We start from the raw sequence: 18,308 nt of genomic DNA, 5'->3' as shown, positions 1-18,308 counted from the left end.
GAGTCTGCCTTTTTACTTCAGCGATCAAACCTTATTTGAATATTATTTGGCAGATTGTTTTCTGAACATTACAATCCACCAGGTGTTCTTGTCCCTGGATCCTTAACTTTGCTTTTATTTACACAATCTGATTTTCATCCAACTTCACTATACTTCTCCATACTCGGCTAGTTGCAGTAATTAGTAACTATTTTTTTTTTTTTTTTTTGCTCTTTTCTCCTTTCACCCACACCAGAGGGAAAGCCAGTCTTTTTTGTGAAGTCTGATTTGATGGAATCCTTGTGGCAGCCACGGAGAAGGTTCAGAAGCACACACACAGCCACAGAGCGGACAGTGCAAGCACCCCACCTCCCACTCCTTCTCTTGTTCCAGGTTCAACTGGAATTGAGTTTCTTCTTTCCACTTTCACAGCCACATGCCAAGCCCCCAATATTTCTGCCTGGATTTCTTCAATAATCTTGTTACTGTCTTTTCTTATCCTCGCACACTACAATTCATGACTCACCATTGACAAAGAAATCTCACAAAACGTCAGTGTAATGAGAATAGAGCCATGCTCAGAGAGATTCAAATGCGCTCATGTCCTTAGGAAATGAAGTACAAACTTGGCATAATACCACAAAATGTCTGCCAATTATCAGATGAGACTTATTTTGTAGATAACCCTATAATTTATTGCCCACACCGGGAAATACTTTTCCAGGGTAAAAGGAGTGCCATTAAGAATGGGAGAAATTGAACATATTGTCATCCAGCTCTCCCTATGACTATGCTAAACTCAAAACAATTCTTTGGACACAGGTTTTATACGCAGTGCCTTGAAGAAACCTGCTTTCTGCAGTTTCTCTCCACTCTTTGAAGTTTATTTATTTATTTATATTTTTATTGACTTTTGAAGGGAGAGGAAGGGGGAGGGAGAGAGAAATAGAAACATCTATATGAGAGTGGAACATCGATTAGTTTGCCTCCTGCCCTAACCAGGAATCTAACCAGCGACCTTTTGGTGCAAGGGACGGTGCCCAATCAACTGAGCCACACCAGCCAGGGCTCAAGGTCTATTTAACTCCCACCTCCTTCATGGAGACTTTCTTGATCCCTCAGAGGATATGCTGCCTTCCTCTGTTTGCCATTACTGATCCCCAGATCTCACAATAGGCCTCCATAGCGTTACTCTGCCCTGTAACAGTCATCTGTGTGCTTGGTTTGCCCCACCCTACTTGACCCTAAACAACTGGACAGCAAGCTTCCTACTCATAATTGCATTTTCCGAAGCATCAAGCAAAGGTCCTTGCATATGGCAAACATTTGTTGGTTTTGATGAAATTCTATCAGCTGTAAGCTGATCCTTAAATTGTGGCCATTAAAAATATTTATTTAGAAACTAGTGAACAGGTGTATGAAATTTGTGCGGGGGGGAGGGGGGATGTGCACAAATGCACCCTCTCTAATCTTGGGCCCCTTTGGGGATGTCCAACTGCCGCTTTAAACCCTATCCCTGTGGGATCCCTGTGGAATCAGGCCTAAACCGGCAGTTGGACATCCCTCTTGCAATCCAGGACTGCTGGCTCCTAACTGCTCACCTGCCTGCCTGCCTGATGGCCTCTAACCACTCTTCCTGCTGGCCTGCTCACCCCCAACTTCTCCCTTTGCTGGCCTGCTTGCCCCCAACTCCTCCACCCCTTCTGGCCTGATTGCCACCAGCTGCCTACCACTGCCGACCTGCTCACCCCTAACTCCCACCCCCTCCACCACCCTGATCTTCCCCAACTGCCCTCCCCTCTTGGCCTGATCACCCCTAACCACCTCTGCCTCGGCCCCGTCACCATGGCTTTGTCCAGAAGGTCTCCTGGAAGGTCTCCAAGTCTAATTAGCATATTACCCTTTTATTAGTATAGATGACATTAACCATAAAAAGGAATAAATTCATAAACTGTGATAATCAAAGATTTTGAGTCATTTTCACAATACAAAATCACTCACCTATTTCTGTATATAAAAGGTGTTCTCTGTATACATATATATACACACCAAAGTCCCCAATGAAAAAACGTACAGTCATATTGTCTGAAAAAAGATTTTCTTGGAACTTTCCCTTAAACCTTTCTGTATGCAATGATTTCTATTTTTATTCTATAGATTTATTAATTAAGGAAAATAAAGTTTAAGCATTTATTAATTAAAACCCTCTGTCACCCTTTCTCCATATCATGATGCTGTTCTATAGAATTAACATGTTAGAACAGGTTTTATGTTTTGTTTTGTTCTTTAAATAAAACACATATCTCTTGAGTTAGCAATTTTAGATTGTACCTGTGGACAGTGAAAGGTGAATGCTTTCTTGTGTTTGCACAACTCTCTTTCCATTGATCCTACTTAGGTGCCTCCTAATTTCTTAAAGTTATATCAAATTATAATAATCATTTCAGTAGGTAAATTAACATCTCCGTGTTTTGTTTCTAAATCCCTTCTAACAATGTGAAATCAAGACAAAAGCAATCCCTGTATTATGGCTACTAAATGCTATTACCTTAGACTCATTTAAGTAGCATGACTGGGCTCACAGAGAAGAGATAAATATAATTACAAAACTTTGCATTTTAAAGGGCAATTAGACACTAGGGTTTAATAGATTCTTTTTACAGTTTTTTTTTAAAAAACTTTTTTTTCCTAAATCATATGTAATCAGTTATTCATTTAATCAGATGCAATTTTTTATTTTATTGGACTACATCTAGAATAATTCATACATAAGCTATGTAGGCACCAGATTTCCCGAGTCATATACATTTTTAGTCTCACAACGATTGATAGTTTGGCTGGCTACACAATTATAAGTTTCAAATACTTTCCCCTCAGAAAGTCTTTGCTCCTTGCCTTCTAGAATCGAGAGTAGCAGATGAAGTCAGCTTTTCGTTCCTCGTTCCCTCTAAAAGGCTTGGAAGTTTATCTCAGTTAGTGAAATGTTACTGATGTGCGTGTCTTTTTAACCTGTCAGAGTTGTCTTTCTTCAGTTTTGAAACTTTTCTTCTAATGACCCAGATATGAATGCAATCAATGTTATTATTTCAGAGCATTTCTTCCTCATCTTTTCCCGTGTCTTCTTCTCAGATGTTTATTAGGTTCTGCATATGTGCTCAGCATGTTCTACCATATCTCATATTTTCTTTCTATCATTTTAATCTTTTTCTTTGTGGTTCTACCTTTTATTTTACCCTTCAGATCTCTACTCTGCTCTCTAGCCACCTTATGACTCAGTACATCGGTCCAGGTTTTTATTTCCACATTCGTAAGTTTAATTTTCAGTATTATTTTTCTTATTTTTTGAATGATCTTTTCCTTAGCAATCAGTTCATGCATGGATGTTCAGTATTTTCTTGATTCTCTTGGAATGGCAATAAAATGTCTGTTTTTTGAAAAATCATCTTATATTTTCTGAATTGCCTGTTTTGTTTTGTTATTTTTGTGTATTTTAAAAAAATGATGCTATTGGTTTTCTTTTGTTCTCATGACATCTTTGGCCATTCAAGTATAATTATAATTGAAGGGCCAGGTTTGTTGACAAGAATTACTGGGGGCTCCATTTTTCTTGGACAGCAGGGCCTGTATTAACTCAGTGGTTGTCTCAACTGACTGGCTGCTCTTAAAGATGCAGGGATGCAGGCAGCCAAGTGACTGGGGCCCACCCCTGGGGGAACTTATTCTCAGAGTTGAGAAATTGATCATATTTCTCTCCTGGATAGAGTCTATCTTTTCTATTTCCCACTTGTCCGTGTCTGTCTGAAATAAAATTACTTCAAATTCTGCTCTGTTTCTCTCTCAGTGAAGTATGAGGTAATTCGACCATTATATGATTCCCATTCTTTAGGGTAGAATTCTGTAATTTTAACCTGTATGTACTCTCTTTACATGTAAGGTTAGAGCAGAAAGGGAAAGTCAGGTGCTCAACTGGCCCAGTTATTTTGAAATGTAGCTCTTTAAATAATTTTCTTGACGGTCACTCCAGTGCCTGCTTCAGGTCTGCATGTTGACTTTAGGGTTAGAAATGACTTGGGTCTTCCATGGTAAGAAGCAATGATCTCTCTTTGGCTGTGCTTTCTCACTTTGAATTTTTCCAAATCTCAGACTGATTCGACTTATTTTTCAGGGTTTTCTCAAATTGTTTTACCTAATATTGGCTCTAAAACTATTATAGCTTGCTCTCTCTCTCTTTTTCTTTCTCTACATTTCTCCATCCGCATTTCCTTCCTGTCTTTTTTTCTTTCCTTTCCTCTTTTTCTTACTTTTTTTCCCAATTTAATTGTTACCACAGAAGGAAGGGATAGATATGTTTATGCCAGCCCATATCTTGAACCAAAAACCACACTGAGTTTTTTATGTTGTTCTTTTAATGAGGCAAATAAACATGCCTTACATTTATTTTAAATAGCCTAGAATTTATACTAAATTTTCATTAGCTATTTTCTACACTTTGGGGTGAGTAGCACTAACCCATGTAAAACTGCATGCAGGTACTTTTTAAATTTTTTCCAACATAAAAACGTGTTTTGGTGATAGCCAAAAGAAACGATTTCCTTGCAATCTGCTCTTGTTGGCACCCTGTGCGCTGCATGAGATATAAGCATATATTGAATCATGGAAAATTCAATTTGAAGTTATATAACGAAATTAGTCACTGCATTCTGTACAACCTACAGTCTGTGGTGTCATTAGAGTTCTGCCTATATAGAAAAAATGTAAGTCTATTTGTATGACATTCTCCTACACATTTTGAAATAAAGTAATGGTCCTTACTGATTCTGAAAATATTCATGGTTTAGTCTTAATCAAATCTAGTACTTTAACATTTTCAATCATATTAATAAAGTTAAGCCATTTCAGTGAGATATATTAGTTCCAGGACTAAGTTCCCAGGTTGACTAACTGTCTAGTTGATTAAATTATTCTAATTTGGGCAAAAAATTAAAACCTTGCCAACTCAATTTCAGTTTAAAAAAGATGAATGTGAAAGTACCACATTTTCACCAACAACCAGATATTTGATTCAAGTAGTCCTAGGCCCCGCAAGCTCCTCAGAGCCCCCAAATCATGGGACTCTAAGCAAAGTTCATTGAGCAAATATTTCTTTGTGCTGTCAAATATGATAGGCATCCCCCAAAAGAATTGCCCTACATGTGTAAGTTGGTATTTTTCTATAGCGGCAATACGTATAGCACAACCGGGAACAGAGTAACAAGTGCAGCTAAGGCAACATTCCCGGGAGAGCTGCTTAACAGGCCTGCACTGTGTCCCGGAATCTCCTTATTTCCCTTTCCTCCCACATCTTCACAAGCATATCATTTTAACTGAGTGCACACATGAGATGTTTTTCTTTTCCAGTTGTTTTTTTTTTCTTTTTCTTATTATAAATTTGGTTTTTCCCTTCCAGAGTCGATTGGAACAGTCCAGTATAATGGATCTTGCCAAACAAAAATCTACCGCGATATCTAAGATTGTTCTATAACTATAGTGGGGCATCATGGACCTTCAAAAAGATCAGCTTCACATGACTACAAGCTTCCAAGGAAAGGGAACACTATACAGTTCACAACAATTGCAAACACGCAAGGTGGACATTGATCATCATTTCTACCTCCCAACATCCTAAGGAATTAAGTGTAAGGAGGCAGGTGTGGCTGGAAACCACCTCTTGTCTGATCTGTTCTGAAAATCACTTCCATTGTCGTCTAGGTCATGTTGACACTCTTACCCCAGGTTTCTCAGGCTGTTCTTTTCTTATCGGGACTATTTCTTAAAGTAGGGGTTTTAGTTATTATTTTCAATGCTTGCTACTCTTGCTAGAGTTACTCGATTTTAACTTAAATATTTCAGCAGCTGCTTTCTGATAACATGTTGCTTCTTCCAGTATTTTCCACTAAAGAGAGAAAGGCAGTTACACATTGCCCTGGGAAGAACTCTCCTTTCTCCTCCTCCTCCTCCTCCTCTTACAGATGCTGTCTTCCTCTCTGACTGCTCTACACCCTCAGGAGAGCCCCTCTGTTTGCAAAAAAACACTTCCAGTTGGGGTGCTGCACAAACATGGTCTAAATGACTGGAGAAACTGAGGCAATTGTGTGAATGAACGTGAATGTATTCAACCATTAAACACATGTGTCATTGAGAATCTATTCTGGCCCAACTTTCTGCAAGGTGCCCAAGATAAAATGGTGAGCTAACCAAATAAGGTCTCTGCCTTCATGAAATGTAGTCTAATAGGAATAATAGCCAATATTTATTAATTGCTTATTATGTGTTAAACAGTCTCATAACTCATATCATGTAAAACTACTTTGAGATCTACTATGCAAATACAGCATAACGAGACAAGAGGTGGAGGGTTTTGTTTGTTGGTTTGTTAATTTAATCTTCCTGCCCTTTACTACACTATATGAACTAAAATTTGCTCCATTTTGAGAATAGGGCTGAGTGCAGGTGGGGTGATTTCTCTACACTGTCTACATTCTCTCAGCTGGTTTAGCAGAGCCAGGATTTGACCCCAAGCCCTCCCACTCCAGGGCTCATGCTCCTCCTAATTCCACTCATCCATCTGTTTCCCCACACTCTTCTGGTCTCCAGTAGTCATATGCAGTAAAAGAACAAGGGAGGGATGACATGGTAAACATATCTGGATAATCACATTAATTCTCCTTTGCTTTGTGTATCTTAGATAGAATTAAGGGCAAGTATAATAATTCCTTTTTGCATTTCTCCCTAAATATTTAGCAGTCCTATTCAGAATAAATGATTGACAAAATTTTAAAAATAAGTGTATATGGCCCATCATTTAAATGAGAAAATGTATCTTTCAGAAAAAAATCCTGTAATGCAGATCACAATAAGATGTATATATAACATTCCCATAATGCCACAGTCTAACTTAAATCATAAATAAGCATTTATATTATTATATGCTTATTGTGCAAGACACTCCACTCACATTGAATAGGCATCTGTATATTCAGAATGTAGTGACACAAATGGCTCTATATAAAAAGACATATTCATTCAGATATACACTGAGTGGCTAGATTATTATAACCACCTGACGTTTTTAGGCAAATTAGCTGTAATTTCGCGCTGAAGTTGCTAGAGGGCCAGACCATTATAAATAGGGAAGCATGTTGTTTACCACGACAGTAGAAGTGATTTTTTTTCTGAAGATATGTGTAAACAACGCGATTTAATAGCCTTTGAACGGGAGATACACACACACACACACACACACACACACACACACACACTGAGTGGCCAGATTATTATGACCACCTGAAGTTTGTAAGAACTGCCACAGTATTGAAGTCAAAAGGTGCCCCAACGAAGTACTGATGGGGTGGTCGTAATAATCTGGCCACTCAGCATATATATATATATATCCCTCCATCCCACGTTCAAAGACTGTTAAATCTCGTTGTTACCCATATCTTCAGAGAAAAATCACTTCTACTGTAGTGGTAAACAACCTGCTTCCCTATTTATAGTGGTCTGGCCCTCTAGCAACTTCAGCACAAAATTATAGCTAATTTGCCTACAAACATCAGGTGGTCATAATAATCTGGCCACTCAGGGTATATATCAGACAGATGCTGCTTACCCTCTACAAATTTTTATAAAAGATTACATGTGAAGATGAGAGGAGGAAATAAAGGGGTGGGAGTGAATAGAGGGAGGAGTTGCAGATGACACCCAGGTTTCCGACTTGGGCTGCTAGCTAGCTGCTGCACAATCCATCAGAGGGTGAAGGGGGAAAGGCTGGTTGGGGTTTTGACATTGAGTTTTCTTTCCTTTTTTATTTTGAGGGTGTTTTATTTTGTTTCTATCTGACACTGTGTTTAAAGCAATGTGCTCATTGGAGCTTGGCAATGTCATAACCTGTATCTGAAAAGCTTGGTTTTATGAGACCAATTAGAGATGGTAAAATATGTATTTTAGAGAGATTTTCCATCCTAATAGCCCCTAACCATCCCTGAGATACTTTTCCTGACTATTGCATTAATTATATTTGCATATTTTGTCTTTTCCATAAAATTATGAGAGTTTATGTTAGTCCATGTTCATGTGTCGGAATGTACACCCTTCCTTCACACCATTTTTCTATAAGAAAAGAAAAAGTGCATTTATATTATGACCTAGTAGAATGCAGTAGTAGGCACAAAGTTAATAAATTATGGCATAAGCTCTATTGGAATAAACATGATTCATCTTGATTTCAAATTCTGGAAAAAAGGGGAATGTGCTAAAATTAAAAGGAGTTTCACCATTGAATGAAGTCAGAGAGAGCTGTCTGCCTTTGTGAATGCTACTAAGATCCCTTTTAACTTGATTTTACTCAGAGATTTTCTGAAATATCTGTCAAAATAATTCAACTAATTTTGCTCTTTATTCCTACTTCTCTTGTAATTTCAGAGAGCCCTATGGGGCTAGATAAGTTTTCTTCTGTAGGCATTACTCTAAGAAGTTTAATTAAATACATACTAGAAGAAACTTTCCTTTCAATTGTCTTCCATGCTATAAATTTGATGTCACTGATGTATAGTTATAGGATGCATAGCTCTCATCTTTGCTTTTTCATCTCAGATCTGACCCCTCACCATCTTCTCTTGCCCTTGAGTCTGGCACCTTCCTGGTGCTGGCCGACATCATGCAGCATTGGCTGGGAGCCAGACCGAGCCTTACAGGAAAGCAGACTGACATGAGCTCAATAATTAGAACAATGCTGGACACAATGCTCAATAAGGATCTGCTGAATTAATGGATGCGTGGGCTACCTATCTGTTGCAAACAATTCAAGTTGATAACGGTGGGGCTAAGCATTATAAATGCGAATGGAAGACTGACCAGCTCTTTGGTCCTCCAAAGTCAATAAATCTTATTTAAAGCCTTCTTTTAGAGACATAAAAGTTTTATTCACTTTTAATATGTGTCAATAATTTTAGCAATGTGAAAAATAATCATTCTCAAATATTTTGTGCTTTATTTTGAATAATAGAGACTTTAACAGAGAATAGCAGCTAGCCAATTTCAATGTGAAGTGTTAGGATGACACGTAAGTGTATTATATAATACTAGAGGCCCGGTGCATGAAATTTGTGCATTGGAGGAGGGGTCCCTCAGCCCAGTATGCACCCTGCAGAATCAGGCCTAAACCAACAATAAGACATCCCTCTCACAATCTGAAACCGCTGGCTCCTAACCACTTACCTGCCTGCCTGCCTGATTGCCCCTAACCGCCTTTGCCTGCCTGCCTGATCACCCCTAACTTCCTCTGCCTACCTGCTTGATTGCCCCTAACCATCTCTGCCTACCTGCCTGATCGCCCCTAACTCTTCTGGCTGCTGGCATGATCACCCCTAATTAGCCTCCCCTGCCACCTTATTGCCCCTAACTGCCCTCCCCTGCTGGCCTGATGGCCCTTAACCGCCTCTGCCTCACCCCCGCCACAGTGTCTTTGTCTGGAAGGAGGACCAGATGACCAAAAAATGTCTGGTTGACCTGGTCTAATTAGCATACTACCCTTTTATTAGTATAGATACTTCAATATCAAATTCTTAGCTACTTATTATTCAATAGCTCTTGATGTAGAGTTGTTATAAATTCATCAACTCTAAAACCAACTAAATAATTTGAGGACTATAGTGTTCTGAAAATTCCTAAAATTGGTGTTTCTTATTGATTTCTTTGGTCTTTGCCATGTTCATTGGAATAATACAAAATAATTTCCAATTACCATTATTTTATCCTTTGTCTTACAATGTGCTTTGTTGACTTATTTTGATTCCAAAAGCTAATAAATAAAAGGGAATTTTGTCTAGCCACATTCAGTCATATCTCTACAGGCACAGATTTATCTGTACTTATAAATATACACATTGCACTCAGGTTTACAGATGGATGTGCAGCTCCTGCATCCTCAGCAGCACAAGGCAGCCTCCATCCCTGGCATGTTCATGTGCCCGTTTCACCTGAAACTCTTGCTATTTCTATTACTGCACCTCAAGAGCAGCTGCAACTCTGCAGAGTTTTTGTTCTGAGAGACTATGGTTATTTTTTTTCCAATTATCTTAAGAAAACTTAGCAAAATGCATGTTTTAACTACAATGATGATATCCAATAACTTGATATAGAACCACAATTTTATTTAATCTAAAAAGCTAGGCACTGAAGGAATGATCTAAATAAAAAAAATAATGTTTTATTGGTATTGTATTTGCACCTCCCACAACCTTGGAAGTCACAATATGAAAAATTAGAGTGAGCTGTAATTTATAAAATGTAAAGAAAGAGATAAAAAAAAGGAAAGGAAAATTAGATGTCAGAACTCAGAAGATTTTGTTTGGTTAAATATTTTGTTAAACCAAAGTAAACTACTTAGGGCCCTCTTTAGATAAAACAGTATATTTTCAAAGGGCATTCATAGGTTCAAATATAAATACCACTTAAATTGTTATTATTATTAATTCACATAATACATATTTCCAGAATCTGCAAAAGCATTGTTTTACCCTGACTAGTACAACTATTAACCATATCAAAACAAACCCAATAGGCTTTGCGAAACTTATTTTCCAACTCATGCATTCTTTCCTAAGTTAAATTTACAAGTTTGATCAAAATATAGTCCAATCTGCATATGCCAAAATATAATTATTTTCAGTTATTAGGGTTAGAGCCCCAAACTGTCTTTCTTTCCTGCTCTATGCTCGGTCCCACATGAAATATTCATGGGCCTCCATTGGCCATGCAAGTCAAGAAAGGTGACAGTTCTGGAACCCACAGAAGTTTGCTCTATTCAGCAACCAGTGTGCTGAAGTACATTTTTATCCAAACATCATTGCAGGCCACACTGATCTAGGAAAGGATGAGTGCTCATACCAATGAGCTCTCCAAGTCCCTACAGAGAACTTTTTCTTCTAAATTATTTGGAATTTTAAGAGACATGCACAACCTCACTTGGAATGGTAGAGACTAGGGAATTGTCCCTGGGATGTCTGATTGCCTCATGACTTGATGGTGGAAGGTGGAACAACATTTAAGTCCTCACTCTGAAAGAAGAACTTCCTCATGTGCATAATGCATATTATGCACATAATAACTGACAGGCTATTTCCAATTAACATTATTTTATCCTTTGTCTTACAATGTGCTTCGTTGACATATTTTGATTTCAAAAGCTAATAAATAAAAGGGAACTTTGTCTAGCCACATTCAGTCACCTCTCTACAGAAAGATAGCTTTGCTCTTGCTTCGCAAGCTGGCTGGTCTCTAGTGTATTACCCAAACGTTGGATTTCATGGTAACGTTAGTTCTCTGCTTTTCTGTACATAGAACCACATACACCCATTTCCATGCATACTCCCTTCACATGGAGATGTTCTTTCCGTGCAGTGGTTTATGTGGAAGAGGTCAGTAGTGGCAAAAGGAAATTCTTTGGAGAGATTCACCTTCTGAAAAGTTATAAACCGCTTTGTATAACTTCCCATTGTTGCCTTTAATCCCCACCATCACCCTCCACATGTGGAAAAGCAATAAAAATTGAGGCTGAAGAAAAACAGTAAGATGCCTTCAATTTCCTTTTGCTGTGGTTTTACGATAAAACCTCCTTCTGTGACTATAACTATCAACTTTATTAAGGAATAGCTTTAACCCAGAGTCACATTAGAACCAGAAAAAGAGGCATTTGTTAGGCAGTAGGTTATCTCGGGGACACTCACCCCTGTGAATCATGTATGCCTTTTCTCTCTTCCTCTTTTAATTAACATTGGGAAAAGAACAGTTATGTTAGTAGGTAACAGAGCTGGAAAGAGAGATCCAGAAAGTGCCATAAACTATGCCAATCTCCAGCCTTGCCAACCAGGACACATGAAATATGGGAAATCAGCCTTAGTCAACACATATTCAATGTAAAGCGACCTTGAGGGAATTGTGTGTGTATGTGTGTGTGTGTGTGTGTGTGTGTGTGTGTGCGTAAATAAGAACACCACAGACTGAATCATTTGGGGAGAATATAAATGAACTAAAAGAAAGGCAGGAGAGGGTCTTGAAGAAAAAGTTAAATCCAAGGAAAACTAGACAAATACATTCCTTGCACTTACCTTTTCTGCCGACTGAGCTGTACCAAAAAAGATGGGGATGAAGGCTAACCAAATGATGCAGGTGGTATACATGGTAAATCCGATAGGTTTGGCTTCGTTGAAAGTCTCTGGAACGCCTCTCGTTTTAATGGCATAAACAGTACAAGTGACCATCAAGAGGATGCTGTACCCCAGTGAACAAATGAGCGAGAGGTCGGAAATGTCGCACTTGAGCACGCCTCTGGCATTCTCTGGGTCTAGAGTCCGCTGCTCGCCATAGTCAATGATGATGTGTGGGGGGTCCACCACAAACCAGACACACACGCCCAGGAGCTGGACGGAGATGAGGCTGAAGGTGATCACCAGCTGGGATGCCGGACTAATGAACTTGGGCGCCGTGACGGATTTCTTCCCCTGCTCAAATATCCGGTGGATTCGGTTTGTTTTGGTCAGCAGGGCTGCATAGCTGAAACACATGCCCAGTCCTAGGAAGATCCGTCGCAAGGAGCATATGATGGTATCCGGTGCTGCGATCATCAGGAAGGTGATGGAGTAACACAGGAAGATCCCTGTCAGGAGCACATAACTAAGTTCGCGTCCTGAAGCCCTCACAATCGGGGTGTCGTTATAGCGGACGAAGGTCACGATCACAAAAGTGGTGGCGATGATTCCCAATATGGCAACAAACACGGGCACCACAGCCCAGGGAGAATGCCACTCGAGTTTGATGATGGGGATAAGCTGGCAGGCTGTGTGGTTGGTGTTCGGTCTCTGGTCCAAAGGGCAAAGTTCGCAGGAGAGCTCATCCACCTGGTAATTGTAGCCTTCACAGCGCTCACAGTGCCAGCAGCAAGGGACTCCTTTCACCGTCTTCTTCCTCTCCCCGGGCTTACAGGGCAGGCTGCAGACAGACGCTGGGTGCGCGTGTTCCCTGCTAGCCCACTGCATGTCTTCCACCTGTGGGCATAAAAAATTAATGAGCCTTCCATTCTCCCCCATTTATAATATCCTAATCCTAGCTAGAGGTTTGTAATAAATCACTGAATGTTGACAGTACAAATACAGTTTACCATCCTAAGAGCCCAGTTTCTTTCCCTGATATTGACTTGAGGAAAGTGTTAAATGACTGGGTCCAATAAATCATTCACATAATCAACTTGACGAGTGTCATTAGTTCCCATTTACCTACTCAATGTTGACCAATCTGACATTCAGAGAAAGATTGATTGACCCAAACAGTTTGAAAGCTCCGAAAACAGCCCCATGGAAAGATGTTTTAGCTCTAATCATAGGTATAAATGCCAGAAACCCTCAGACACTGGCTTAAGGTAGAAACACACATATAAATGAGGATCCAAGTTTTTATACTATATTTCCAGAAATTCAAACCACACTGTCAAGTTTGAAAAGAGATGGCAAAACTAGCTACTTTAATCTCTGACACTCCTCGTGTGTTTATGCTGATAATTCTATTAATGTTTTGCATCCATTTAAGTTTGAAATACATTTTTCCCAATCTTGCATTTCCACACTGTGAAAAACACCATGCTGAATGAGACAGCTGGGTGGTAATGTTTTCCATTGAACAAGCATAGCCTTATAAGGTGGCATAAAGCAGTGAAAGTGGTACAAATGAGGCAGTCCACATTTGTGCTTATTATTTGCTTAAGGAACTTAAAGTTCCACTTTGCCCTTTTGGGTTAAATCACAAAATATCTCTATTAAAATTAAAATGTTATTTTTAGGTGATTCGCCACTATGTGACCTCTTACCATGAATTTGTTTACTAAAGGGTCTGGACCCAGTTCCAACATGTGTGAGGCGGAAGTCGGGAGTCTCCCACACCACCAAGCAATCCTGGGACACCAGCCTGGTATCCTATGAGTCAGCTCGATTCTGACATTATCTACCTGGAAATAGCATCAGGTCCCTCAGGTTAAGGGCTCAGTCCCCAAGCTCAGTACTTGCAGAGGGATGCCAAATCTCCCCAAGGTGGGGTAGAGAATTCATACCAGTGTAATTTCCAACACCCTTTCTTGAGAAAGTAGACATTGCTTCATGTGTCATAACAGCACTCAAGACCATTCTATCTACCCTGTCTGTTACCACAGAGGAAAACAATCTATCTCAACCCTACTAATTGACTAGTGGGTTTTTAATGATTTAGAAAGTTATTATATTTCCTTATAGGATCCCAGTAGGAAAGAAAAAGATTAAATTAGAAGTTTCTCTCAGAAATATTGAGAAAAATAAAATGCTCCACTTAGTGGCTAACATATTGATTTTATACCAGTGATGGCGAACCTTTTGAGCTTGGCGTGTCAGCATTTTGAACAACCCTAACTTAACTCTGGTGCCGTGTCACATATAGAAATTTTTTTATATTTGCAATCATAGTAAAACAAAGACTTATATTTTTGATATTTATTTTGTATACTTAAATGCCATTTAGCAAAGAAAAATGAACCAAAAAAATGAGTTCACGTGTCACCTCTGTCACGCATGTCATAGGTTTGCCATCACTGTTTTATACTGTAAATGGACTCATATAAGATAATGAAATTTGTTTTTCTGAAGACTATGTTTTAGAGGTAATTATTAGAAAACCAAAATTGTATTTTGTTTGGGGCTTCTTAGATCTATAATGTTACTATAAAAAAGGCAGCAAAAATGTGTTAGAAATATTAAACTTCAAGATTGGTAAAAATCTTAAAGGTCACTCCTTTAGAAACAATGTTTTAGGCCCTCTGCATTATCATTCTTATGCAAAATAGTTTTTGCAATGTACTCATCTTAAACATTTTGCAAGAAAAGCATCAGCGTTCAAATCCAATGTCCTACTCTCAATTCATCCCTTGTTTTGAAACACTCCTTTCTTAACATCTTGAAACATTATGACTATCATTTCTTTCCAACTGTCATGAATGCTGGTTCCCTCTCTTCTGTTTGGTTCCCTTAATTCTGACAATGGTTCTATCCATAATGTTTTCTGACATATCTTTCTCTATCACACATATCTCCCATTCCCTGGCTTCAATCATCATTGCTCTACTTCAATCCTGCTCTCATTACTTGACAACTAGTACAACATTTCTGGTGACCTGCTAATAAGACAAAACCAAATTATGAGCAACAAAGCTCATCATATATATATATATATATGTTCATTATCTGGCCTAAGGAATTTTCTTCTGGATATCTCTAATTTTGTTCAATTGGGTTTCATATCTAGCCTCAGTCATTATATTTTTACTTTGATCCATCCATTGCTTTATCCAGCTTTACTGAAGTAATTTCTCATAATGCCATTTTTTGACCACCATCAAGGGTTTGCAATTGGCTGTTCTTTCTCTTCTAATTCATCTTGCACATATAAATCAGGGCCAGATAAAAATATTATAAATATATTTTATTTGTTTCCTCCCCTGATAAAAAAAAATTGCAAAGACTTCTCACGGATAAAGAGGAAAAATAAAAATTGTTAACCTGACTTTAAGCCCTCAAACCCTCGGTCTCAATCTGCCTCTTGAATTGTATATAAAATGCTCATTCAGGAATTATATGCCACACTCAGTTTTTGTATTCATATTTCTAAAATATCTGTTTTGGCTTTCTTTCTCTATTTACTCCTGTTTTGCCTCTGCCTAAAATACCATATTTCCATTTTGGGCTATAAAAACACTGCTATTCAGTTTCTTATGCAAGGAGCTTAGACATTGCCACTCCATCTTAATTTACAAGCTGAACAGACTGAGAAATCAACACTGCTTCAAAGATCCCAATCAGAGGTGACAACACAGTGCATACGACTGCCCCCAAGATTGGAGAGACAAAAAGGTGAATAGCATGAGTCACTACTCACAATGGCCACTCTTCAGCTTTTTTTAGGAACGACCTAGTGAACCAGTGCTGGGGTAAGAAAACCTGAACTCTAATTGCTAGAGGCTCAGTGTGGACAACTCTTAAGAGGTAAACTCCAGTGGGACTCAGTCATAGGTAATCCCATAATTTTGTGAGATTTATTTTCAGGAGCTCAACATTGTTCTCACAGTGAATTTGAGAAAAATCTCATGCTTCCAGCAGGGGGAGAGAAAAAGGAACCATTTTGAAATATGCGAGATCACTCTGCTTTTTTTGAAAAGCCTGCCCAAAGGGAAACTGGTTAACGAGCTGAACCTGCTGGGGCATTATCAGACCTTAACTGACCTAGGGAAGGGAAATACCCAACCCCAGCCCACTCTAGCCATTTTGTCCAACTGAGGGGAAAGAAAAAACAGAAACACTTGTAAAGTTCATAGTCCAGACCGAGGCATCAGCTCATTAAAGGACTGAGACCTAACCAAGAACTATACAAAATTTCTCCTCCTCCAACACTTTACAACCACAATATAAAGGCCTATTTACACCAGTTCCTCTAACCCAACACATCTTGTAAAGCTATCAGGAAAAAGTTGCCAGGCATACCAAAACAAACAAACAAATAAACACACACACACACACACACACACAACTTAAAGAAACAGAGCAAGCATCAGAACCAGACATGGCAGGGATGTTGAAATGATCAGACGGGGAATTTAAAACAACCGTGATTAATATGCTAAGAGTGTTCTAATAATGAAAGAAGACAGTATGCAACAACAAATGGACAATGTAAGCATAGAAATGGATATCTTAAGAAGGGATTAAATATACTAGAGATGAAAAAATGTATAACAGAAATGAAGAATACATTTGATGGACTTGAAGGCTGAACATGACTGAGGAAAAATTGCTGAGTTTAAGGATACCACTATGCATATGAAAAACAAAGACAACAAACACTGATAAAAACATAATAGAATACCCAAGGATGTTTGGACAACTATAAAAAAATGTGCCATATGCATATGAGAATAGTGTAAGAGGCCTCTGGAACATCAAGCATAACACCATGCACATCATAGGAGTGCCAGAAGGAGAAGAAAAAGAGCAAGGACTTGAAACTAACTCTATCTGAGGAAATAATGACTGCAAATTTCCCTATCCTGGTAAAGGAAATAGACATACAAGTCCAGAAAGCACAGAGTCCAAAACAAGATGAACCAAAGAGGCCCAAATCCAAGACACATTGTAACCAAAATGCCAAACGTTAAAGACAAAGAGGAGATCTTAAAAGCAGCAAAAGAAAAATAGTTAACTACAATGGAGCTCCCATAAGACTGTCAGCTGATGTCTCAACAGAAACTTTGTAGGCCAGAGGGATTGGCAAGAAATAGTCAAAGTAATGAAAAACAAGAACTTACAACCAAGCTTATTCTATCTAGCAAGGCTATCATTTAAAATAAAAGGAGAGATAAAGAGCTTTTCAGACAAGAAAAAGCTATAGCTCATCACTACCAAACCAGTATTACAAGAAGTGGCAAAAAAACTCTTCTTTAAGAAGAAAGAAAAAAATAGGAATAATAATTGCCTGGCCAGTGTGGCTCTGTGGTTGAGCATCAACCTATGAACCAGAAGGTCATGATTTAATTCCATGTCAGGGCATATGCCCAGGTTGTGGGCTTGATCCCCAGTGTGGGGCATGCAGTAGGCAGCTGATTAATGATTCTCTCATCTATAATGATTCTATTTCTCTTTCCCGCTCCTTTCCTCTCTGAAATCAATAGAAGCATATTGAAAAATAGAAATAATAAAATTGCAATAAATATATATCAATAATTATTTTAAATGTAAGTAGGTTAAATGCTCCAATAAAAAGATATGAAGTGTCTGAGAGGTGAAAAACAAGGTCCATACATGTGCTGCCTACAAGAGACTCACTTTAGATCAAAAGACTGACACAGTCTAAAAGTAAAGAGATGGAATAAAGATATTTCATGCAAATGGAAATGGAAGAAAGCTGGGGGACACTGAATTATTTACAGATTTAACATGTGTCGCAGCATATCTCTAGTAGTAACCAGAGTTTTACTGTTTTTTTTCTAGAAGCATTTTAAAAGCTAATGAGGAGTTGTTTGGTTTTTTAAATAATTTATGCTTTTTCTAAATAGGTTATTTATTGTATCTAAATAACTTATTTAGATACAATGGTCCTTGTATCATTGTTATTAAATGCTCAGCATGCTTCTTAGGTTTGTAGATGTCATATTATAGCCCAGTGTTTGGCGGTAGCTGGTTGCCATATGCTGCTCCCCTGGAATGCTGAAGGGGCAGCAGCATTGC

The 18,308-nt window shown here is 38.6% G+C and overlaps 1 protein-coding gene across 1 annotated transcript in view; it reads right to left on the bottom strand.

Moving 5' to 3' along the window:
* Positions 1–18,308, bottom strand: part of LOC102764125 (metabotropic glutamate receptor 8) — a 384,604-nt gene that overhangs the window by 67,413 nt on the left and 298,883 nt on the right. The window contains exon 6 of the mRNA XM_006774192.1: positions 12,126–13,061. Within this exon, the coding sequence (XP_006774255.1) occupies positions 12,126–13,061 (936 nt within the window). The remainder of the gene's footprint in view (positions 1–12,125; positions 13,062–18,308) is intronic.

The sequence above is a fragment of the Myotis davidii genome, unplaced genomic scaffold (assembly GCF_000327345.1).
Source record: "Myotis davidii unplaced genomic scaffold, ASM32734v1 scaffold927, whole genome shotgun sequence".
In the NCBI taxonomy this organism is placed as follows: domain Eukaryota; kingdom Metazoa; phylum Chordata; class Mammalia; order Chiroptera; family Vespertilionidae; genus Myotis; species Myotis davidii.
This window is presented reverse-complemented; position numbering and strand designations above follow the sequence as displayed.